The sequence below is a fragment of the Nerophis lumbriciformis genome, linkage group LG25 (genome assembly GCF_033978685.3).
Source record: "Nerophis lumbriciformis linkage group LG25, RoL_Nlum_v2.1, whole genome shotgun sequence".
Lineage (NCBI taxonomy): Eukaryota > Metazoa > Chordata > Actinopteri > Syngnathiformes > Syngnathidae > Nerophis > Nerophis lumbriciformis.
In genome coordinates, this window is record NC_084572.2 from 9,779,638 (window position 1) to 9,805,368 (window position 25,731).

Here is a 25,731-nt window from a genome sequence, read left to right on the forward strand (position 1 = left end):
GTCCCTTTAGAAACAGCTGTTGCCATGTAATCAGGGAAAGTCCAAATAAAAGAGGAGGCGTACAATCTTTCGTCAGAGCGTGGTGGGACACTGTGCAAGGGTACAGGTCCACACGTTTCTCCTCATTGAGCCAAATTTAATTCTGTCTCTGTTTGATTCCTTGCTTCTTTGTCTGTTTAATAGATGTCATCAGTGTTTGAACCTGACAAATATAAATAAATGTTTACATTTATCAGATATTCATTTATTATCTATTATTTCATTATCACATATGTGATAGTCATTATTTTAATCTAAATACGTTCATCAACTTTCTCACAATCTTTATGTCTAATGGCGTTTTTATCTACTTAACGTCTTTATTTGTTTCACAGCCCTAAATGATATTTATTGTAATATAAAAAAACAAAACATTTATTGTCTTTTTTGTTGCATTGAATTATTTACGTCACCGAATTAAATCCCCCAACAAAAAAAGGGGCGGACGGGATCGGCGACTTGATTGGTGGAACTGGTTCAATACATGCCATGCATGAATTAGGTGTGTGTGTGTGTGTGTGTGTGTGTGTGTGTGTGTGTGTGTGTGTGTGTGTGTGGGAAGACAGGCGGCTAAAAATAGTGTAGAAAAACAACACAAGAGAGAGGTTGAAGGCACACTAAATAGCGAGACATGTTAAAAAGAGAAACCAGTCCTAACCTGCTCACAGGACACTCTATTAGGTACAGCTGCACGAAACAAGAGGTAATGCTGCAAAAAAAGGTGAATAAACGAGAGCATCAATGCAAAGTAAACACACATAAAGACACAGTACAAGCTCCACTTCTCTCACTTTCCCCTCTCGGAGGATGCGAAGCTAATTGCATGCCGACGCACTAATTACTCCTCCCATCAGCTTCCAGTCAGTCATGTGACCTTTCTAAGCACATATTTGGCTTCCTTCCTGTGGCACCGAGCAGGAGGCTTCCCAGCGACTGTTAAATGAAGGACTGTGCATCGTTACTTGACATGGCGTCCATACAGTGCTCGCTCGCTCTTGGCTCCCTAACGTGCTTTGTGGATGGAGATGACCCACAGCGGAAAACACAGGAATTCAATTGTGTTGATCAATTCAATTTGCGCCCTTTCTCTGCTTCCCTGCAGCCTGGCGAGGAAGGAGGAAAACACCTCAAAACAACGATCACAAACTCCTGCTTAAACCCTCACATTCTATCAAAGTGATTCCAGAAAAACATGACTTTATTTCAAATGTTTGATCACTCTTTTGTGCTTTGATTGATCTGTCTTACATATTTAGCCCCTGACATAGGCTCCAGCACCCCCCGCAACCCTAAAAGGGACAAGCGGTAGAAAATGCATGGATGGATGTGGCAAGCTAGTAGCTGGGATTGGGCTGCTACTAGTACAAAACCCAAAAAGCAGTGTAGTTGTCATGTTGTGTAAATGGTAAATAAAAAGAGAATACAACAAATCCTTTTCAACTTATATTCAATTGAATAGACTGCAAAGACAAGATATTTCATGTTCACACTGAGAAACTTCATTTTTTTTGGCAAATAATCATTAACTTAGACTCAGGCCAGTCTAGTACCCGCACTCTTTTACTATGAAGCCACGCTGTTGTAACACGTGGCTTGGCATTGTCTTGCTGAAATAAGCAGGGGCGTCCATGGTAACGTTGCTTGGATGGCAACATATGTTGCTCCGAAACCTGTATGTACCTTTCAGCATTAATGGTGCCTTCACAGATGTGTAAGTTACACATGTCTTGGGCACTAATACACCCCCATACCATCACACATGCTGCCTTTTACACTTTGCGCCTAGAACAGTCCGGATGGTTCTTTTCCTCTTTGGTCCGGAGGACACGACGTCCACAGTTTCCAAAACCAATTTGAAATGTGGACTCGTCAGACCACAGAACAATTTTCCACTTTGCATCAGTCCATCTTAGATGAGCTCGGGCCCAGCCAAGCCGGCAGCGTTTCTGGGTGTTGTTGATAAATGGCCTTGGCTTTGCATAGTAGAGTTTTAACTTGCACTTACAGATGTAGCGACCAACTGTAGTTGCTGACAGCGGTTTTCTGAAGTGTTCCTGAGCCCATGTGGTGATATCCTTTACACACTGATGTCGGTTTTTGATGCAGTATCGCCTGAGGGATCAGAGGTTAAGGGCCTTGCCGCTTACGTGCAGTGATTTCTCCAGATTCTCTGAACCTTTTGATGATATTACGGAGCGTAGATGGTGAAATCCCTAAATTCCTTGCAATAGCTGGTTGAGAAATGTTGTTCTTAAACTGTTGGACAATTTGCTCACACATTTGTTGACAAAGTGGTGACCCTCGCCCCATCCTTGTTTGTGAATGACTGAGCGTTTCATGGAAGCTGCTTTTACACCCAATCATGGCACCCACCTGTTCCCAATCAGCCTGTTCACCTGTGGGATGTTCCAAATAAGAGTTTGATGAGCATTCCTCAACTTTCTCAGTCTTTTTTGCCACTTGTGCCAGCTTTTTTGAAACCTGTTGCAGGCATCAAATTCCAAATGAGCTAATATTTGCAAAACGTAACAAAGTTTACCAGTTCGAATGCTAAATATCTTGTCTTTGCAGTCTATTCAGTTGAATATAAGTTGAAAAGGATTTGTTGTATTTTCTTTTTATTTACCTTTTACACAACGTGACAACTTCACTGCTTTTGGCTTTTGTAAATAAAACTGTGATTTGCGCACAACAACATAAGCTAATACGTCCAATGTCTCTTGTTCTTACCAAAATCGAACAAATGCTAGACATTCGCCGTTGACTAGTTGCTAACTTGCTGTTAGTTAGCATTTGACTAGCTGGTACTTGTTAGCTAATAGCAGCTGGCGGTTAGCCATTAGCGCAATGCTAACTGACACTGAATGGAAGACCAGTGCCGCTCCGCCACTCCCTGTCTGTGGAACGCTCTCCCTGACCACCTGAGGGCACCACAGACTGTGGAGGCTTTTAAAAAAGGCTTAAAAAACTCTTCTTTTTAAAAAAAAGCCTCTTTTTAGATATATGCATACTAGTTTTAGCTATTTGGCTGTTCTAGTTTTTATTTTTATTTATTTTGTATTATCTTTTTATTTTTTTAATTTTTATTACACTGTAGCACTTTGAGGTTGCTTACTCAATGTAAAGTGCTTTTTTACAAATAAAATCTATTATTATTATTATTATTATTGTTGCTCAGCCATTAGTTTCAACATAACGGCCAGACATGAGAGGACATTATTACATCCGTCACGCTGCCTCTAGGGAGTCTTTTTTTATTCCGGTCTCTTTCGCCATATTTCCTTCTGGTGCCGTGACGACTGCTCAGCTGTCCATGAAATTGTCCTGCTCTTCCACTCTGTTCAGGAATCATTGAACACTACTATTTCTCTTTCTGGGAACCAGTGTCCACTGCAGTGGACAAACAGGGCTGAGATTTAGTTCAGACTTTGTAACTCTGACAAAAGAAATGGACCAAAAGACTAATGTCCAATGCAGGACTAACATAGTTTTGCCATTCAATTTGAAAAAGTCTTGTTTTTGTGCCGTCTTGATCACTAACAGACAACACAGACCTTGACCAAGCCTTCAAAAATGATGCAACTATTCCACAAATGACAAATGAATCTTTCTTTCCCTGCCAGCAACCTCACAGCATCGTCCAGCGGCGCCTGCTGGAGGGCAACATCACGCGGCTGCGAGGCGAGGCCCGCGACACGGGCGCCCGAGTGCGCTCGCCGCTGGCCGACAACGAGGACCAGGGCGAGGGCGAGGACGGTCCGGGCGACAGTGAGGAGAGGAGCGAGAGCACCGCCGACTCCTCCACTGAGGAGAGGGAGGAGTCTCTGGAGGAGAGTTTCCGCTCGGACGACGAGGAGGCGGCCCGGCACGGGACGGTGGGGTCCGGACTTCTCACGGCTCTACTCGTTCAGTGCAAGGTAGCGAAAATATGCTTTTTGACTTTGGACTGAAGCCTTGCTCTGCTGCTAGTTAGGTTGTTCATTGGTTGATTCGTTGTTTTTTTTTGTTTGTTGATTTGTTTGGTGGTTGATTTGTTAGTTGGTTGGTTGGTTGATTCGTAGGTCGGTTTGTTGGTTACTTTGTTAGTTCGTTGGTTGGTTCATTCCTAAGTTGATTCGTTTGGTCGGTCGTTGGTTGATTCGTTAGTTTGTTTGTTGGTTTTTTCCTTGGTTGGTTCATTCTTGGTTGGTTTGTGGGTTACTTTGTTAGTTCGTCGGTTGGTTCATTCGTAACTTGATTCGTTAGGCCGTTCGTTGGTTGAATCGTTAGGTCATTCGGTGGTTGATTCGTTAGTTCGTTCATTGATTAATTTGTTAGTTAGTTTGTTTGTTTTTTCCTTAGTTGGTTCATTCGTTGGTCGGTTTGTTGGTTACTTTGTTAGTTCGTCGGTTGGTTCATTCGTAACTTCATTCGTTAGGTCGTTCCTAAGTTGATTCGTTAGGTCGTTCGTTGATTGATTCATTAGTTTTTCCGTTGTTTTTTTCCTTGGTTGGTTCATTCGTTGGTCGGTTTGTTGGTTACTTTGTTAGTTCGTCGGTTGGTTAATTCGTAACTTGATTTGTTAGGTCGTTCGTTGGTTGATTCGTTAGGTCGTTCAGTGGTTGATTCGTTCATTGATTAATTTGTTAGTTTGTTTGTTGGTTTTTCCCTTAGTTGGTTCATTCGTTGGTCGGTTTGTTGGTTACTTTGTTTGTACGTCGGTTGTTTCATTCGTAACTTCATTCGTTAGGTCGTTCCTAAGTTGATTCGTTAGTTCGTTCATTGATTAATTTGTTAGTTTGTTTGTTGTTTTTTTCCTTAGTTGGTTCATTCGTTGGTCGGTTTGTTGGTTACTTTGTTAGTTCGTCGGTTGGTTCATTCGTAACTTCATTCATTAGGTCGCTCCTAAGATGATTCGTTAGGTCGTTTGTTGGTTGATTCGTTAGTTTTTTCGTTGTTTTTTTCCTTGGTTCGTTCATTCGTTGGTCGGTTTGTTGGTTACTTTGTTAGTTTGTCGGTTGGTTCATTCGTAACTTGATTTGTTAGGTCGTTCGTTGGTTGATTCGTTCATTGATTAATTTGTTAGTTTGTTTGTTGGTTTTTCCTTAGTTGGTTCATTCGTTGGTCGGTTTGTTAGTTACTTTGTTAGTTCGTCGGTTGGTTCATTCGTAACTTCATTCGTTAGGTCGTTCGTTGGTTGATTCGTTAGTTCGTTCATTGATTAATTTGTTAGTTTGTTTGTTTTTTTTTTCCTTAGTTGGTTCATTCGTTGGTCGGTTTGTTGGTTACTTTGTTAGTTCGTCAGTTGGTTCATTCGTAACTTCATTCGTTAGGTTATTCCTAAGTTGATTCGTTAGGTCGTTGGTTGGTTGATTCGTTAGTTTTTTCGTCGGTTTTTTTCCTTGGTTCGTTCATTCGTTGGTCGGTTTGTTGGTTACTTTGTTAGTTCGTCGGTTGGTTCATTCGTAACTTGATTCGTTAGGTCGTTCGTTGGTTGATTCGTTAGTTCGTTCATTGATTAATTTGTTAGTTTTTTTTTTGTTTTTTTTCCTTAGTTGGTTCATTCGTTGGTCGGTTTGTTGGTTACTTTGTTAGTTCGTCGGTTGGTTCATTCGTAACTTCATTCGTTAGGTCGTTCCTAAGTTGATTCGTTAGGTCGTTGGTTGGTTGATTCGTTAGTTTTTTCGTTTTTGTTTTTCCTTGGTTCGTTCATTCGTTGGTCGGTTTGTTGGTTACTTTGTTAGTTTGTCAGTTGGTTCATTCGTAACTTGATTTGTTAGGTCGTTCGTTGGTTGATTCGTTAGGTCGTTCAGTGGTTGATTCGTTCATTGATTAATTTGTTAGTTTGTTTGTTGGTTTTTCCTTAGTTGGTTCATTCGTTGGTCGGTTTGTTGGTTACTTTGTTAGTTCGTCGGTTGGTTCATTCGTAACTTCATTCGTTAGGTCGTTCCTAAGTTGATTCGTTAGGTCGTTCGTTGGTTGATTCGTTAGGTCGTTCGTTGGTTGATTCGTTAGTTTGTTCGTAATTTTTTGGTTGGTTCATTCTTTGGTCGGTTTGTTGGTTACTTTGTTAGTTCGTTGGTTGGTTGGTTCATTCGTAAGTTGATTCGTTAGGTCGTTGGTTGGTAAATTAATTAGTTGATTTGTTAGTTCGTTCCTTGGTTACTTTGTAAGGTTGGTTCATTCTTGGTCGGTTTGTTTGTTGGTTTGTTAATTCGTTCGCGGGTTAATTCATTAGTTTGTTCGTTGGTTTTTTCCTTGGGTGGTTCATTCGTTGGTTGGTTTGTTGGTTACTTTGTTAGTTTGTCGGTTGGTTCATTCGTATCTTGATTCGTTAGGTCGTTCGTTGGTTTGATTCGTTAGTTCTTTCATTGATTAATTTGTTAGTTTGTTGGTTGTTTTTTTCCTTAGTTGGTTAATTCGTTGGTCGGTTTGTTGGTTACTTTGTTAGTTCGTCGGTTGGTTCATTCGTAACTTCATTCGTTAGGTCGTTCCTAAGTTGATTCGTTAGCTCGTATGTTGGTTGATTCGTTAGGTCGTTCGTTGGTTCATTCGTTAGTTTTTTCGTTGGTTTTTTTCCTTGGTTCGTTCATTCGTTGGTCGGTTTGTTGGTTACTTTGTTAGTTCGTCGGTTGGTTTATTCGTAACTTGATTTGTTAGGTCGTTCGTTGGTTGATTCGTTAGGTCGTTCAGTGGTTGATTCGTTCATTGATTAATTTGTTAGTTTGTTTGTTGGTTTTTTCCTTAGTTGGTTCATTCGTTGGTCGGTTTGTTGGTTACTTTGTTTGTACGTCGGTTGGTTCATTCGTAACTTCATTCGTTAGGTCGTTCCTAAGTTGATTCGTTAGTTCGTTCATTGATTAATTTGTTAGTTTGTTTGTTGTTTTTTTCCTTGGTTCGTTCATTCGTTGGTCGGTTTGTTGGTTACTTTGTTAGTTTGTCGGTTGGTTCATTCGTAACTTGATTTGTTAGGTCGTTCGTTGGTTGATTCGTTCATTGATTAATTTGTTAGTTTGTTTGTTGGTTTTTCCTTAGTTGGTTCATTCGTTGGTCGGTTTGTTGGTTACTTTGTTTGTACGTCGGTTGGTTCATTCGTAACTTCAATCAATCAATCAATCTTTATTTATATAGCCCTAAATCACAAGTGTCTCAAAGGGCTGCACAAGCCACAACGACATCCTCGGTACAAAGCCCACAAAGCCTAACTTCATTCGTTAGGTCGTTCCTAAGTTGATTCGTTAGTTCGTTCATTGATTAATTTGTTAGTTTGTTGTTTTTTTCCTTAGTTGGTTCATTCGTTGGTCGGTTTGTTGGTTACTTTGTTAGTTCGTCGGTTGGTTCATTCGTAACTTCATTCGTTAGGTCGTTCCTAAGTTGATTCGTTAGGTCGTTCGTTGGTTGATTCGTTAGTTTGTTCGTTGGTTTTTTCCTTGGTTGGTTCATTCTTTGGTCGGTTTGTTGGTTACTTTGTTAGTTCGTTGGTTGGTTGGTTCATTCGTAAGTTGATTCGTTAGGTCGTTGGTTGGTAAATTAATTAGTTGATTTGTTAGTTCGTTCCTTGGTTACTTTGTAAGGTTGGTTCATTCTTGGTCGGTTTGTTTGTTGGTTTGTTAATTCGTTCGCGGGTTAATTCATTAGTTTGATCGTTGGTTTTTTCCTTGGGTGGTTCATTCGTTGGTTACTTTGTTAGTTCGTCGGTTGGTTAATTCGTATCTTGATTCGTTAGGTCGTTCGTTGGTTTGATTCGTTAGTTATTTCATTGATTCATTTGTTAGTTTGTTGGTTGTTTTTTTCCTTAGTTGGTTAATTCGTTGGTCGGTTTGTTGGTTACTTTGTTAGTTCGTCGGTTGGTTCATTCGTAACTTCATTCGTTAGGTCGTTCCTAAGTTGATTCGTTAGGTCGTTCGTTGGTTGATTCGTTAGGTCCTTCGTTGGTTGATTCGTTAGTTTTTTCGTTGTTTTTTTCCTTGGTTCGTTCATTCGTTGGTCGGTTTGTTGGTTACTTTGTTAGTTCGTCGGTTGGTTGATTCGTAACTTGATTTGTTAGGTCGTTCGTTGGTTGATTCGTTCGGTCGTTCAGTGGTTAATTTGTTCATTGATTGATTCGTTAGTTTGTTTGTTGGTTTTTTCCTTAGTTGGTTCATTCGTTGGTCGGTTTGTTAGTTACTTTGTTAGTTCGTCGGTTGGTTCATTCGTAACTTCATTCGTTAGGTCGTTCCTAAGTTGATTCGTTAGGTCGTTCGTTGGTTGATTCGTTAGTTTGTTCGTTGTTTTTTTCCTTGGTTGGTTCATTCGTTGGTCGGTTTGTTGGTTACTTTGTTAGTTTGTTGGTTCATTTGTAAGTTGATTCGTTAGGTCGTTGGTTGGTAAATTAATTAGTTGATTTGTTAGTTCGTTCCTTGGTGACTTTGTTAGGTTGGTTCATTCTTGGTCGGTTTGTTTGTTGGTTTGTTAATTCGTTCGCGGGTTAATTCATTGGTTTGTTTGTTAGTTGATTCGTTGGTTGGTTAATTAGTTTGCTGGTTGGCTAATTTGTTGGTGGGTTTGTTAGTTCCTTTGTTGGTAAATTAATTAGTTGATTTGTTAGTTCGTTCCTTGGTTACTTTGTTAGTTCGTTGGTTGGTTCATTCCTAAGTTGATTCGTTAGGTCGTTCGTTGGTTGATTAGTTAGTTTGTTCGTTGTTTTTTTACTAGGTTGGTTCATTCGTTGGTCGGTTTGTTAGTTCGTTGGTTGGTTCATCTTTAAGTTGATTTGTTAGGTCGTTGGTTGATTGATTCGTTAGTTCGTTCATTGATTAATTTGTTCGTTGGTTTTTTCCTTAGTTGGTTCATTCGTTGGTCGGTTTGTTGGTTTCTTTGTTGGTTCATTCGTAAGTTGATTCGTTAGGTCGTTCGTTGGTTGATTTGTCAGATCGTTCATTGGTTGATTCGTTGTTTTTTGTTGTTGGTTGATCCGTTGGTTCATTTGGTGGTTGATTTCTTAGTTAGTTTGTTGGTTTGTTCATAAGCATAATAACTCAAAAAGTTAAAAGCAGATTTTAATGAAACTTTGTCAGAAATGGAATAAGGAACAAGTGATTAGATTTAAGGCTGGATCTAGGTAATTTTTACTACGTTACTTCACGTTTACGTTATGAACTTTATCTTCTGCATGTGTATCCAAACGTCTGGATTCAGGACTTTTTTTTTTTTAACTATTTGTAGGTCGGGCCTGCGGAGGTCTGCCAGAGAGTGCTTTTATAGATTTGATTTAATGTCCTCTGCAGTAGACCGTTTTTTCGCTTTTATCAGTTCTTCTTGGCTACACTCATGTATACACTGTCATGCAGTTGTAACATCAAACATTTTCATCTATTTACAGTAAATGCAACATTGTAGAAGTAAGTAGTCATATCCTCTGCAGAGAAAGTTGGAAATATGTCTTGTTTTCAGCGTTTTCCATTTTACACAAAACAACTTCATGCTATTGATTCAACACTGGTGTTTTAAAACAGTGTTTTTCAACCTTTTTTGAGCCGAGGCACATTTTTTGCGTTGAAACTCAGTTGACAGTAAAAAGTTGTTGTCGCAATTGTTGGATATGACTTTAAACCATAACCAAGCATGCATCACTATAGCTCTTGTCTCAAAGTAGGTGTACTGTCACCACCTGTCACATCACACCATGAATTATTTGGACTTTTTTTTGCTGTTTTCCTGTGTGCAGTGTTTTAGTTCTTGTCTTGCGCTCCTATTTTTGTGGCTTTTTCTCTTTTTTTGGTGTTTTCCTGTAGCAGTTTCATGTCTTCCTTTGAGCGATATTTCCCGCATCTACTTTGTTTTAGCAATCAAGAATATTTCGGTTGTTTTTATCCTTCTTTGTGGGGACATTGCTGATTGTCATGTCATGTTCGGATGTACATTGTGGAGGCCGTCTTTGCTCCACAGTAAGTCTTTGCTGTCGTCCAGCATTCTGTTTTTGTTTACTTTGCAGCCAGTTCAGTTTTAGTTTCGTTCCGCATAGCCTTCCCTAAGCTTCAATGCCTTTTCTTAAGGGCACTCACCTTTTGTTTATTTTTGGTTTAAAGCATTAGACACCTTTTTACCTGCACACTGCCTCCCGCTGTTTCCGACATCTACACAGCAATTAGCTACCGGCTGCCACCTACTGATATGGAAGAGTATTACACGGTTACTCTGCCAAGCTCTAGACAGCACTGACACTAAACAACAACACATCATTTGCAGACTATAGTTACTGGGTTGCAAAAAATATTTTTAACCCAAATAGGTGAAATTAGATAATCTCTCACGGCACACCAGACTGGATCTCACAGGTGCCGCGGCACAGTGGTTGAAAAACACTGCTTTAAAACACTCAAAAACATCCTAAATAAAAGAAATGGGGAACAAAATCCTAATGACATCATCTTGTAGTGTAATTGAAAGAAAAATCTTTGTCCTTTATGTAAATCATTGCTGCGTTTCATGAGGTCAAAAAACACAGTTTGACCTTTTAAATGTGATTAATCAGCAAAACAACAACATATCCCTCGTTGGCTTAATAAGTCAACTATGCTAACCTTTCTGCTACCCTCAGCCTTTTCCCTCGCACTTTGCTTGCTTCCATCAACAAGCCGTCCAATCAAAGGTTATCTAGTGCGGATCTTAGTTATTCAGCTGCTTCTAAAGTGACCAACACAACGCAAACCACAAAGGAGAAATTTAGAGGTGGAACTGGAGAGAGAGAAAGAGAGAGAGAGATTGGGGGATTTGAGCACAGCAGTTTGTGTGTTGGAGACAAAAGGAAAAGAAGAAAAGAGTGTGTGTGGTGTCGCTGATAAGCAGCTTGAGCTGATAAAAACAACGCTGGTGGCTAAAAGTGGACAAGATGTTGATGATGCTGAGGACAGTAAACTACTTACTGACTAGGGATGTAACGATAAACACTATTAATTAGGAACCTCAGTTGGTATTAACATTTTAAATTCAATAATCGTAAAACTATTTTTGATAACCACACTCAATGAACTCACAGACCAATGATGCTGCTCATTAAAGGCCTACTGAAATGCGATTTTCTTATTTAAACGGGGATAGCAGGTCCATTCTATGTGTCATACTTGATCAATTCGCGATATTGCCATATTTTTGCTGAAAGGATTTAGTAGAGAACATCGACGATAAAGTTCGCAACTTTTGGTCGCTGATAAAAAAGCCTTGCCTGTACCGGAAGTAGCAGACGAGTAGCGTGACGTCACAGGTTGGGGAGCTCCTCACATCTGCACATTGTTTACAATCATGGCCACCAGCAGCGAGAGCGATTCGGACCGAGAAAGCGACGATTTCCCCATTAATTTGAGCGAGGATGAAAGATTCGTGGATGAGGAAAGTGAGAGTGAAGGACTAGAGGGCAGTGGGAGCGATTCAGATAGGGAAGATGCTGTGAGATATTCAGCTGGGAATGACTAAAACAGTAAATAAACACAAGACATATATATACTCTAATAGCCACAACACAACCAGGCTTATATTTAATATGCCACAAATTAATCCCGCATAACAAACACCTCCCCCCTCCCGTCCAATACAAATCAAACACCTGCACAACACACTCAATCCCACAGCCCAAAGTACCGTTCACCTCCCCAAAGTTCATACAGCACATATATTTCCCCAAAGTCCCCAAAGTTACGTATGTGACATGCACATAGCGGCACGCACGTACGGGCAAGCGATCAAATGTTTGGAAGCGTACTCACGGTACCGTGTCTGCGTATCCGACTCAAAGTCCTCCTGGTAAGAGTCTCTGTTGTCCCAGTTCTCCACAGGCCAATGGTAAAGCTTGACTGTCATCTTTCGGGAATGTAAACAATAAAACACCGGCCGCGTTTGTTCTTGCTGAAGTCGGCCGCAATACACCGCTTCCATCCTGCAGCTTTCTTCTTTGCTGTCTCCATTGTTCATTGAACAAATTGCAAAAGATTCACCAACACAGATGTCCAGAATACTGTGGAATTTTGCGATGAAACAGACGACTTAATAGCTGGCCACCAAGCTGTCTCAAAATGTGCACTTTAGTAAACTAACCCGGCCGTATTGGCATGTGTTGCAATGTTAAGATTTCATCATTGACATATAAACTATCAGACTGCGTGGTCGGTAGTAGTGGCTTTCAGTAGGCCTTTAACTGGCGAAGCGAGCGAGCGAGCTGACGGATAATTTTGGTATCCCTGACACTTCTACCGTATCTCATACTAGCTTCCTAAGTATGCCAACGTGACTTTCCCAAGTAATTTGTGTCCACAAAGCCTGTTTAGGAACGCGAAACGTGAGAAAACGCTATCACCTGCCTCGCATGTTTGCTCCAGGCTTTCAATCAATCAATCAATCAATGAATGAATGAATCAATCAATCAATCAATCAATTAATCAATGTTTACTTATATAGCCCTAAATCACGAGTGTCTCAAAGGGCTGCACAAGCCACAACGACATCCTCGGTACAGAGCCCACATCAGGGCAAGAAAAAACTCAACCCAATGGGATGACAATGAGAAACCTTCGAGGGGACCGGTGCAATGGACGTCGAGTGGATCTAACATAATATTGTGACAGTCCAGTCCATAGTGGATCTAATATAATAGTGAGAGTCCAGTCCATAGTGGATCTAACATAATAGTGTGAGAGTCCAGTCCATAGTGGATCTAACATAATAGTGTGAGAGTCCAGTCCATAGTGGATCTAACATAATAGTGAGAGTCCAGTCCATAGTGGATCTAACATAATAGTGAGAGTCCAGTCCATAGTGGATCTAACATAATAGTGTGAGAGTCCAGTCCATAGTGGATCTAACATAATAGTGAGAGTCCAGTCCATAGTGGATCTAACATAATAGTGAGAGTCCAGTCCATAGTGGATCTAACATAATATTGTGAGAGTCCAGTCCATAGTGGATCTAACATAATAGTGTGAGAGTCCAGTCCATAGTGGATCTAACATAATAGTGAGAGTCCAGTCCATAGTGGATCTAACATAATAGTGTGAGAGTCCAGTCCATAGTGGATCTAACATAATATTGTGAGTCCAGTCCATAGTGGATCTAACATAATATTGTGAGAGTCTAGTCCATAGTGGACCTAACATAATAGTGAGAGTCCAGTCCATAGTGGATCTAACATAATATTGTGAGAGTCCAGTCCATAGTGGATCTAACATAATAGTGAGAGTCCAGTCCATAGTGGATCTAACATAATAGTGAGAGTCCAGTCCATAGTGGATCCAACATAATAGTGAGAGTCCAGTCCATAGTGGATCTAACATAATAGTGAGAGTCCAGTCCATAGTGGATCTAACATAATAGTGTGAGAGTCCAGTCCGTAGTGGATCTAACATAATAGTGAGAGTCCAGTCCATAGTGGATCTAACATAATAGTGTGAGAGTCCAGTCCATAGTTGATCTAACATAATGGTGAGAGTCCAGTCCATAGTGGATCTAACATAATAGTGAGAGACTCCAGTCCATAGTGGATCTAACATAATAGTGAGAGACTCCAGTCCTTAGTGGGGCCAGCAGGAGATAATCTTGAGTGGAGACAGGTCAGTAGTGCAGAGACGTCTCCAACTGATGCACAGATGAGTGGTCCACCCTGAGTCCCGACTTTGGACAGCTAGCGCGTCATCTGTGCTCACCGAATTTTAAACATCTTTAAAAAGATGGTTAGTCTACCAAAAATGCCTATACTTATTGCAGACAGTTCCTATTTTCCTGTCGAAATCATATTTCAAAGAACGACATAAATGTCCTAGTATTTGGAATAAGACTATACCACGCGTACGCTAACCTGTCCAGGAGAAACACAAAACAAATGGTGGATTAGGGCTACCAAACTTTTCTATATTATTATTAGGCAGCCAATATTCATAAAATGACTGTCTGGGACAGTACTTTTGTGAAGGGGGAAGGTCCAAACTGGTCTTTCATTGTCTCTTCCTCTCAAACATTGTCCACAAATCTGTCTAAATCTGTGTTAGTGAGCATTTATTCTTTGCCAAAATAATCCATCCCACCTCACAGGTGTGGCATATCAAGATGCTGATTGAACAGCACAATTTTTGCGCAGGTGTGCCTTAGGGTGCCCACAATAAAAGGCCACTCTGAAATGTGCAGTTTTATCAATGCTACGGATGTCGCAAGTCTTGAGGGGGCGTGCAGCTGGCACGCTGACTACACAAATGTCCACCAGAGCTGTTGCCCGTGAATTGAATCTTAATTTCTCTACTATAAGTCGTCTCCAAAGGCGCTTCAGAGAATTTGGCAGTACATCCAACCGGCCTCACAACCGCAAACTACGTGTAACCACACCAGCCCAGGACCTCCACATCCAGCAGGTGCACCTCCATGATCGTCTGAGACCAGTCACCCAGACAGCTGCTGCAACAAATGGTTTGAATTTCTGCACAAACTGCGAGAAACCGTCTCAGGGACGCTCATCTGCATGCTCGTCGTCCTGATCGGGGTCTCGACCTGAATGCGGTTCTTCGTCATAACCGACTTGAGTGGGCAAATGCTCACAATCCGGCACGTTGGAGACATATTCTCTTCATGGATGAATCCCGGTTTTCACTGTTCAGAGCAGATAGCAGACAGCGTGTGTGGCGTTGTGTGGGAGAGCAGTTTGCTGATGTCAACGTTGTGAATCGAGTAGCCCGTGGTGGGGGTGGGGTTATGGTATGGGCAGGGGTATGTTATGGACAACGAACGCAGGGGAATTTATACCGTGACGAGATCCTGAGGCCCATTATGAGACCGTTCCCCTCATGTTGCTGCAATGCACAGCCCCACGTTGCAAGGATCTGTGCACAATCCCTGGAAACTGAAAACATCCCAGTTATTGCAAGGCCAGCATACTCACCGGACATGTCACCCACTGGCCTTTTATTGTGGGAAGCCTAAGACACACGTGTGCAATAATCATGCTGCTTAATCAGCATCTTACATATGCCACACCTGTATGGTGGGATGGATTATCTTGGCAAAGAAGAAATGCTCACTAACACAGATTTAGACAGATTTGTGAACATTTGAGAGGAATAGGAATTTTGTGTGTATAGTAAAAGTTTGACATCTTTGAGTTCAACTCATGAAAAATGGGAGCAAAAATGTATATTTTTGTTCAGTTTACCCAATTTCGTAAACACTTTGGCCTTACACAAGCTTTGGTGTCGATGCCCTTTATCGCCAATCCCCTTTAAGACCCTCTTTGTTGGATGCAGCTTTTCAGACCTGGTTTGGGAAGGGACTTCATTGTGTAAGGGAACTATTCATTAATGGACTGTTTGGCTCTTTTGACCAGTTTGTTCAGAAATACAACCTTCCAAAGTCCCACTTCTTTAGGTACCTTTAAATACGCAATTTCACTCGTACAAACCCTGTTTCCATATGAGTTGGGAAATTGTCTATCCATCCATCCATTTTCTACCGCTTGTCCCTTTTTGTGTTAGATGTAAATATAAACGGAATACAATGATTTGCAAATCATTTTCAACCCATATTCAGTTGAATATGCTACAAAGACAACATATTTGATGTTCAAACTCATAAACTTTTTTTTTTTTTGCAAATAATAATTAACTTAGAATTTCATGGCTGCAACACGTGCCAAAGTAGTTGGGAAAGGGCATGTTCACCACTGTGTTACATGGCCTTTCCTTTTAACAACACTCAGTAAAGGTTTGGGAACTGAGGAGACACATTTTTGAAGCTTCTCAGGTGGAATTCTTTCCCATTCTTGCTTGATGTACAGCTTAAGTTGTTCAACAGTCCGGGGGTCTCCATTGTGCTATTTTAGGCTTCATAATGCGCCACACATTTTCAATGGGAGACAGGTCTGGACTACAGGCAGGCCAGTCTAGTACCCGCACTCTTTTACTATGAAGCCACGTTGATGTAACACGTGGCTTGGCATTGTCTTGCTGAAATAAGCAGGGGCGTCCATGGTTACATTGCTTGGATGGTAACATATGTTGCTCCAAAACCTGTATGTACCTTTCAGCATTAATGGCGCCTTCACAGATGTGTAAGTTACCCATGTCTTGGGCACTAATACACCCCCATACCATCACACATGCTGGCTTTTACACTTTGTGCCTAGAACAGTCCGGATGGTTCTTTTCCTCTTTGGTTCGGAGGACACAACGTCCACAGTTTCCAAAAACAATTTGAAATGTGGACTTGTCAGACCACAGAACACTTTTCCACTTTGTATCAGTCCATCTTCGATGATCTCGGGCCCAGCGAAGCCGACGGCGTTTCTGGGTGTTGTTGATAAACGGTTTTCGCCTTGCATAGGAGAGTTTTAACTTGCACTTACAGATGTAGCGACCAACTGTAGTTACTGACAGTGGGTTTCTGAAGTGTTCCTGAGCCCATGTGGTGATATCCTTTACACATTGATGTCGCTTGTTGATGCAGTACAGCCTGAGGGATGGAAGGTCACGGGCTTAGCTGCTTACGTGCAGTGATTTCTCCAGATTCTCTGGGCTCAGGAACACTTCAGAAACCCACTGTCAGTAACTACAGTTGGTCGCCATCCAAGCAACGTTACCATGGACGCCCCTGCTTATTTCAGCAAGACGATGCCAAGCCACGTGTTACATCAACGTGGCTTCATAGTAAAAGAGTGCGGGTACTAGACTGGCCTGCCTGTAGTCCAGACCTGTCTCCCATTGAAAATGTGTGGCGCATTATGAAGCCTAAAATAGCACAACGGAGACCCCCGGACTGTTGAACAACTTAAGCTGTACATCAAGCAAGAATGGGAAAGAATTCCACCTGAGAAGCTTCAAAAATGTGTCTCCTCAGTTCCCAAACGTTTACTGAGTGTTGTTAAAAGGAAAGGTGATGTAACACAGTGGTGAACATGCCCTTTCCCAACTACTTTGGCACGTGTTGCAGCCATGAATTTCTAAGTTAATTATTATCATACTTGCCAACCTTGAGACCTCAGATTTCGGGAGGTGGGGGGCGTGGCCGAGGGTGGGCGGGGCGTGGTTAAGAGGGGAGGAGTATATTGACAGCTAGAATTCACCAAGTCAAATATTTCATATATATATATATATATATATATATATATATATATATATATATATATATATATATATATATATATATATATATATATATATACACACATATATATATATATATATATATATATATATACTGTATATATATATATATATATATATATATACATATATATATATATATATACATATATATATATATATATATATATATACATATATATATGTATACATATATATATATACATTCTGAAAATATGCAAACAAAACTGTGTTTGGATAATTTATACTTCAAACTTGCATAAATAAATCTTAAGGAATATAACATAACTTGGCTTCTGAGAGCTTCAAAATGTAATGAATAAAATGCTAAAGTTGTTGATAAACAAGCAATTATTTTAATAATTAAACATGGTCATTTTAAATGAATTATTATTTTAATTTAAAATTAATTATTTCAAATATGTTTATTTTAATGTATAATTCTATGGCTGGTCAGAAAAAATACAAATAAAAATACAATTTAATTTTTTTTTTTTTTTTTTAAATTAATAAATATATTTATTTTTAGGTAAGATAAACATAACAATACAATTTATCTCTAGTCTGGATGATTTAGTTCTTGTCACCCTGTTGTCCTCCCGTCATGAAAAAAGGCTGTCCTCACTCAGGTCCGCATAGAGCTGGAGGGGGCGTGGCCTCCAGCTCCGGCTGAAAATCAGGAGATTTTCGGGAGAATATTTGTCCCGGGAGGTTTTCGGGTGAGGCGCTGAATTTCGGGAGTCTCCCGGAAACTTCGGGAGGGTTGGCAAGTATGATTATTATTTGCAAAAAAAAAATAAAGTTTATGAGTTTGAACATCAAATAAGTTGTCTTTGTAGTGCATTCAACTGAATATGGGTTGAAAAGGATTTGCAAATCATTGTATTCCGTTTATATTTACATCTAACACAATTTCCCAACTCATATGGAAACGGGGTTTGTATATCAATATAGATCAATACAGTCTGCAGGGATACATACAGTCCGTAAGCACACATGATTGTATTTTTTTATGACAAAAAATAAAAAATAAATATAAAAAAAAGTCATCAGTGTGTGTGAATGGGTGAATGTGGAAATAGCGTCAACGCGCTTTGAGTACCTTGAAGGTAGAAAAGCGCTCTATAGTATTTACCATTTAGGCCACTGAGCATAGTGAATGATAAACAGCACATCTCTTTCCAATCGTTTTTCTCACTATAGCTTTCTGACAACTCAAAAAAAAAAAATTGAAATAAATAAAGTTACACGCACACTGAAGGGTTTATTAAAAAGCCCTTTTAATCATCAAGCTACCACAGTAAAAATACAGTTAGGATAATATTGCCAACTTTCTCTGATAACTGATTCAGATCTTGGATGGCGCCTTCCTGGTTAATAGTTAGTAGTAATAGAGACGACTCAGCAGATATGATGGAAACATCCATCGTGGCTTTCATTTTAACTCCGGGAGCGTCAATCTTTAACAAAAAAAAAAAGAAAAAAAAAAGGCAACACAAATGTCACCTTTTGCATTTTCTACACAAGCAGCGTGCTGACACGACATGTCCTCCCTGCAGTGCCGCGAGACGGAAGTGAAGGCGTCTTTGAACACCAGCAGCCTGCACAACCACATCTCTGCATCCTGCTGCCACAGGCTCGGGTAGGAACCCACAACAACACTCCCTCTCTAGCTACTCGACAATAAACAAGTGCCTCACTTTGACTAGGGCTGGGCGATATATCGATATACTCCATATATCGCGGATTTGTCTCTGTGCGATATAGAAAATGACTATATCGTGATATTCATACTTGCCAACCTTGAGACCTCCGATTTCGGGAGGTGGGGGGTGGGGGGGGCGTGGTCGGGGTGGGGCGGGGGCGTGGTTGGGGGCGGGGCTAAGAGGGGAGGAGTATATTTACAGCTAGAATTCACCAAGTCAAGTATTTCATATATATATATATAAGAAATACTTGACTTTCAGTGAATTCTAGCTGTATATATATTTATTTTATTATATATATATATATATATATATATATATATATATATATATATATATATATATATATATATATATATATATATATATATATATATATATATATACACTATATATATATATATATATATATATATATATAAATAAAATAAATACTTGAATTTCAGTGTTCATTTATTTACACATATACACACACATAACACTCATCTACTCATTGTTGAGTTAAGGGTTGAATTGTCCATCCTTGTTCTATTCTCTGTCACTATTTTTCTAACCATGCTGAACACCATTTCGCAGGTACCCAGAAAGGTTTCGAGTACCACCAAAAAAACTGAATCTCTGAAGACAGTATAAAAATCTGTGTTAAAGGTGTACAAATACTGTTTGTATAATAAGCATGTTATTTTTTTACAAATGAGGGTTAAGAGTTCAGTACTAAAAAAAAAAGAAAAAAGAATGTGGCTTAAGTACAGTTTTTTAATTGAGCTGCTGCATTTTTTGGTTGGGTTGTTTATTTATTTTGAGTAACTTCTATACATTTCTAAAAGGGGAATAATGTAATAGAGTTATCTATGTTTGTCTGTTGCCATCTCCTGGTGAATGTTGGCTATAGCGTACTGGGGTTACTTTTTGGTTGGCCAACGATTTACGTGGTGTTGCGCACCTGACGTCACTCAGGTCCGCATGGAGCTGGAGGGGGCGTGGCTTCCAGCTCCGCCTGAATTTCGGGAGATTTTCGGGAGAAAATTTGTCCCGGGAGGTTTTCGGGAGAGGCGCTGAATTTCGGGAGTCTCCCGGAAAATCCGGGAGGGTTGGCAAGTATGGATATTGGAGTATACAGTACGTTCTCACGCAGTTGCTTTTAGCTGTGGGCATTACACTACAGGCTTTTCCCACTCTTTCTTGTCTCTCCTTCTCACAGAGACGTAAAACAAGCGCACCTTCTTACATACGTCACATACGTATACGCCCTCGCGAAGCAGAGAGGTAGCGGCATGGGTAACGTTAGCTGTGGTGCGAGTGGTAATACGAGAGAAAGAAGGTGCGAATCTGGTAACAAATGAAGGAATTCCCAAGAAAAACAGCAGGGGGTCCATCGTCTGGCGGTGGTTTGGCTTCAAGTGGGAATATGTCGAACAGACAACCGTGATTTGTCAAGTGTGGGGCAAAAGCGTTGCTACAAAAAGTAGCATTACTGCTAATATGTAGCATCATTTGAAAATTCACCTTCTACAGAATGAAGAGTGCTTACTCCGCATGTCAACATCTCCATTCGATGCCACACCAACAAAATGCCCAAGCAACCATTTCCACATCAACACCGTATGAAAAAAATAGTCAAAGACATAAGGAGATAACGTTCCGCAGGAACCTACCACATAGCGAGGGACATACACTATTTCAGGGGTCACCAACTTTTTTGAAACCAAGAGCTACTTCTTGGGTACTGATTAATGCAAAGGGCTACCAGTTTGATACACACTTAAATAAATTGCCAGAATTAGCCAATTTGCTCAATTTACCTTTAACTCTATGTTATTATTAATAATTAATTATATTTATCTTTGTGGAAACACTGATCACTGATATATAGAAACAGATAAATATCAATATGCAACACTTTATTTTTATATTTTCTCTAAGTGCACATTTTTCAAATTGAACATTTTCAAATGATCACTTCTAAGACAGTCTTGTGAAATCACAATATCCCATTTTAACCAGCTAGCCAGTAACATTTTTTAACAAATCATGAATTACTTTGCACCATGTTTGTACAAATAATAACTCATGTAAAATACAAAAGTCAACTCTCAAATTTTTAAATAAATCATGTCACACTTTGAACTGGACACCAAATCTGTTATCTGTTTCTTTGTCAGTTAGTGAAAACCAAGTCTTTAAAATATTTTCTTGGATTTTCAAATTCTATTTGAGTTTTGTCTCTCTTAGAATTAAAAATGTCGAGCAAAGCGAGACCAGCTTGCTAGTAAATAAATACAATTTAAAAAATAGAGGCAGCTCACTGGTAAGTGCTGCTATTTGAGCTATTTTTAGAACAGGCCAGCGGGCGACTCCTTTGGTCCTGGACTATTTGATTTCCTATTATACAGCTCATTTTTATTTGACACTTATTGAAATATCTTCTGTGACATCATGCACAAAAGTGCACTTTATTTGTTTTAAACTATTGTAGTGGCGTTCTGTACAAAAAGTGCACTTTAATTTAGTGTTGTTTTGATATGTCATCTTAGTGACATCATGCACAAAAGTGCACTCATAGCTTGTTTTAAAATGTCTCTGACAAACTTGCACTTTCTGTTTTGTAAATGACATGAATGTTTGTGCCACTGCTTAATAACTCTTTAATAAATACACTTTTGGTAAGTTGACTCACCGTATTTTTCGGAGTATAAGTCGCTCCGGCCGAAAATGCATAATGAAGGAAAAAAACATATATAAGTCGCACTGGAGTATAAGTCACATTTTTTGGGGAAATTTGAGCTAAATAATATTACCGTATTTTTCGGACTATAAGTCGCAGTTTTTTTCATAGTTTGGCCGGGGGTGCGACTTATACTCAGGAGCGACTTATGTATGAAATTATTAAACACATTAGCGTAAAATATCAAATAATATTATTGATCTCATTCACGTAAGAGACTAGACGTATAAGATTTCATGGGATTTAGCGATTAGATTGTTTGGTAAACGTATAGCATGTTCTATATGTTATAGTTATTTGAATGACTCTTACCATAATATGTTACGTTAACATACCAGTTGGTTATTTATGCCTCATATAACGTACACTTATTCAGCCTGTTGTTCACTATTCTTGATTTATTTTAAATTGACTTTCAAATGTCTATTCTTGGTGTTGGCTTTTAGCAAATAAATTTCCCCAAAAAATGCGACTTATATATGTTTTTTTCCTTCTTTATTATGCATTTTCGGCCGGTGTGACTTATACTCTGGAGCGACTTATACTCCGAAAAATACGGTATTTGATATTTTACGGTAATGTGTTAATAATTTCACACATAAGTCGCTCTTGAGCATAAGTCGCACCCCCGACCAAACTATGAAAAAAACTGCGACTTATAGTCCGAAAAATACGGTATACGTTTACCAAACAATCTGTCACTCCTAATCACTAAATCCCATGAAATCTTATACGTCTAGTCTCTTACGTGAATGAGATTAATAATCTAATTTGATATTTTACGGCAGGGGTCACCAACGCGGTGCCCGCGGGCACCAGGTCGCCCGTAAGGACCAGATGAGTCGCCCGCTGGCCTGTTCTAAAAATAGCTCAAATTGCAGCACTTACCAGTGAGCTGCCTCTATTTTTTAAATTGTATTTATTTACTAGCAAGCTGGTCTCGCTTTGCTCGACATTTTTACTTCTAAGAGAGACAAAACTCAAATAGAATTTGAAAATTCAAGAAAATATTTTAAAGACTTGGTCTTCACTAACTGATTAAGAAACAGATAACATATTTGGTGTCCAGTTCAAAGTGTGACATGATTTATTTAAAAATTTGAGAGTTGACTTTTGTATTTTACATGAGTTATTATTTGTACAAACATGGTGCAAAGTAATTGATGATTTGTTAAAAAATGTTAGTGGCTAGCTAGTTAAAATGGGATATTGTGATTTCACAAGACTGTCTTGGAAGTGATCATTTGAAAATGTTCAATTTGAAAAATGTGCACTTAGAGAAAATATAAAAATAAAGTGTTGCATATTGATATTTATCTGTTTCTATATATATTTATTGTGAGAAATCATTAAGATGATCAGTGTTTCCACAAAGATAAATATAACTAATTATTAATAATAACATAGAGTTAAAGGTAAATTGAGCAAATTGGCTATTCCTGGCAATTTATTTAAGTGTGTATCAAACTGGTAGCCCTCCGCATTAATCAGTACCCAAGAAGTAGCTCTTGGTTTCAAAAAGGTTGGTGACCCCTGCTTTACGGTAATGTGTTAATAATTTCACACATAAGTCGCTCCTGAGTATAAGTCGCACCCCCGGCCAAACTATGAAAAAAACTGCGATTTATAGTCCGAAAAATACGGTATTAAAAAAAGGCCATATCGCCCAGCCCTACTTTAAACACCCCTGACTGATCCTGGCACAATGAGCCAATCAGCGAAAAAAACAAACACATTTTTATGTTTACAAAGTACACTCCGCTTCCTATAATCTCACCGAGATGCCCTTTCACCCCAGGCCTCCAGGTGGCAGTAACAAAAGTGGAAGACATGTTTATTTATTTAACTCGTCATAATGCACATACAGTATGTACACACAATTATCAACATACTATAATACCTATTTAGGGTGGAAATGTGCCTGTTAATATGTGAAAGTGATAAAATATTCTATATTTAAAGTATGTTATGAATAAAGATTGTGTTTTCCAACCTGCTCCTCAGCCTGGACCCCAGCAGCTCCGTCGCAGACGTGAAGCTCCAATTGGGCACCAGAACCTTCCAATGCTCCGCTTTGGTCCAAGGTATGAACACCTGGGAGTGCAGGAAGAAACACTTAGGAGCAAGAAAATGAGCAAATTACTTTTGTACTTGCTCTCTTTGCACATGCATTATGGTAAAACATATTCAAATCTATTTATACATTTTTATTTCTACGACAAAAAAAAAACACGGTGGTGAGAATGAGGGTTCTAATTATACTGCAAGAATGCAGTGGTGATAACGAAAAAAAAAGGTGTTTCTAATATTATGATAATGTCATAATTTTATAATTTAAAACAGATTTATGAAACTAAGATTGTGAGGAAATTGTGAGGATAAAGATGTAAAGGTTTTATAAAAATAATGCATTTTTATGTTAATAATTTTTATAATAATAAATATAATAATATAATTAATTTATAACATATATATATAATATATATTATTAATTAATAATTAATAATATAATTATATAATAATTTTTACTGTTATAGGAATTAAGTAAAAAAAAATAAAAAATGACAACATTGTAATTACAAGAATAAAAATCGATTTTTTGGGGTTGGCCAGCAATGAAAATATCCCAAATATATATGAAAGATAATATGAGAATTAGTTGTACACTTACAAGCATCACAAATGGGTTTTAGAAGACAAATGACAGAAAATAAAGTTGCAAATATTGTGAGAATAGCTGAAAATCTATGATAAAGAGGGAAATATTACAAAAAGAATCAAGTATAAAAAAAAAAAATTAATTTGCAATTTACAGAAATGTTATTGTAATTTTGAGCACATAATAGAACATATCTAAAATACTGTATTGTATAAATATAATAGAACATTATATATTTAACAAACATATCTTATAAATATAGACTACAAAAATAAATATGTAATCTGTATTTATATACACATTAATATTACCAATATACACTAATATATTTATACAATACAAATACATATCATAAATATAGAATACAAACAAATAAATATATATTTGCAATACACTTTTATAAATATATACTGTACATATTTAATATAAAATATAGTACAAATGTATACTGTATTATATTTATACATATAGATTACAAGTATATATTACAAATACATACTACAAAAAATATATATTTGTAATATATTTTTCTAAATATATATCATACATTACCATTACAAATATATATTATATATTTGGATCTTACAAATCAGGCCCTAAAACAGAAAAAAGTGAAATATGCTGAGATTAGAGCAAATAAATGTTAAAATAGAAAAAAAATAGAAAAATGAAGTCCATTGTGATTTTTGTTGTCCATCTCAGAGGACGACACGTTGGAACTGAGCCTCGGTCTGCAGACTCTGCTGCAACTCAAAGTAAGCAAACGACGAATGTGAACTGTCAGCTTTGTTTAGTCCGTGTGATACGTGACATGTGAGGCGAGAGATGTCCCTCATGGAACTTTCTTCCCTCCGCTCAGTGCTGCTTGGACCTGAACAGCCGCGTCCTGAAGCTAGGGGGCGGCGGCGAGGAGCTGCCCTTCCTGAGCCCGGCTGACCTCCCCCCGCCCAAAACACCCGACCAGAAGCTGTGAGGCCGGCTCGGTACACGTCGGCTGCGTTCCGGAACCCCGACAAGCATTTAGAACCACGTTTACATGTCAACTAGTCTGATTGCAACACTTCAAAATATTTAGTGAAAATCAATGTAAAATCAATCCTTTTTTTTTTTTTTAAATCATAAAAATTGATATTTTTATAGGAGAGAGAGACAGATTGAAACAAATAACTAATCAATTAATAAACACATTTACTTGTTTTTAAGTTTTAGATCTTTTGATGGTGATAGTATTGCTGGCAAACTCAGACAGATTTTGGGGCTGTCGCTTGGCAACTCCATGTTTCTGCTCCCTACAGAGATTTTCAACGAGTTTAAGAGATTTAACTCCTTCTTCCGTATTGCCCTGGAAGGACCATCCAAGATCCGACCTGGTGTTCTGGCTGAGACCAGGATGTTTGAGTCCGAGATTATAGGGTACAAGTCTTCCTGTCTGCTTGGCAGAGAAACATTGGTCCGGCCCCTACCAATGAGAGTGCAAGAGCGCTAGACATCGAGCTAAAAGCCCTAGATGTCGAC

The 25,731-nt window shown here is 38.8% G+C and overlaps 1 protein-coding gene across 1 annotated transcript in view; it reads left to right on the forward strand.

The window, feature by feature from the left end:
• nrip2 (nuclear receptor interacting protein 2) overlaps window positions 1-25,413 on the forward strand; it is a 45,703-nt gene extending 20,290 nt beyond the window's left edge. Inside the window, exons 2-6 of the mRNA XM_061983672.1 lie at window positions 3,663-3,956; window positions 18,686-18,768; window positions 23,562-23,641; window positions 24,919-24,971; window positions 25,076-25,413. Coding sequence (XP_061839656.1) covers window positions 3,663-3,956; window positions 18,686-18,768; window positions 23,562-23,641; window positions 24,919-24,971; window positions 25,076-25,189 — 624 coding nt within the window. The 3' untranslated portion in view covers window positions 25,190-25,413. The remainder of the gene's footprint in view (window positions 1-3,662; window positions 3,957-18,685; window positions 18,769-23,561; window positions 23,642-24,918; window positions 24,972-25,075) is intronic.
• Window positions 25,414-25,731: the final 318 nt, after the last annotated feature.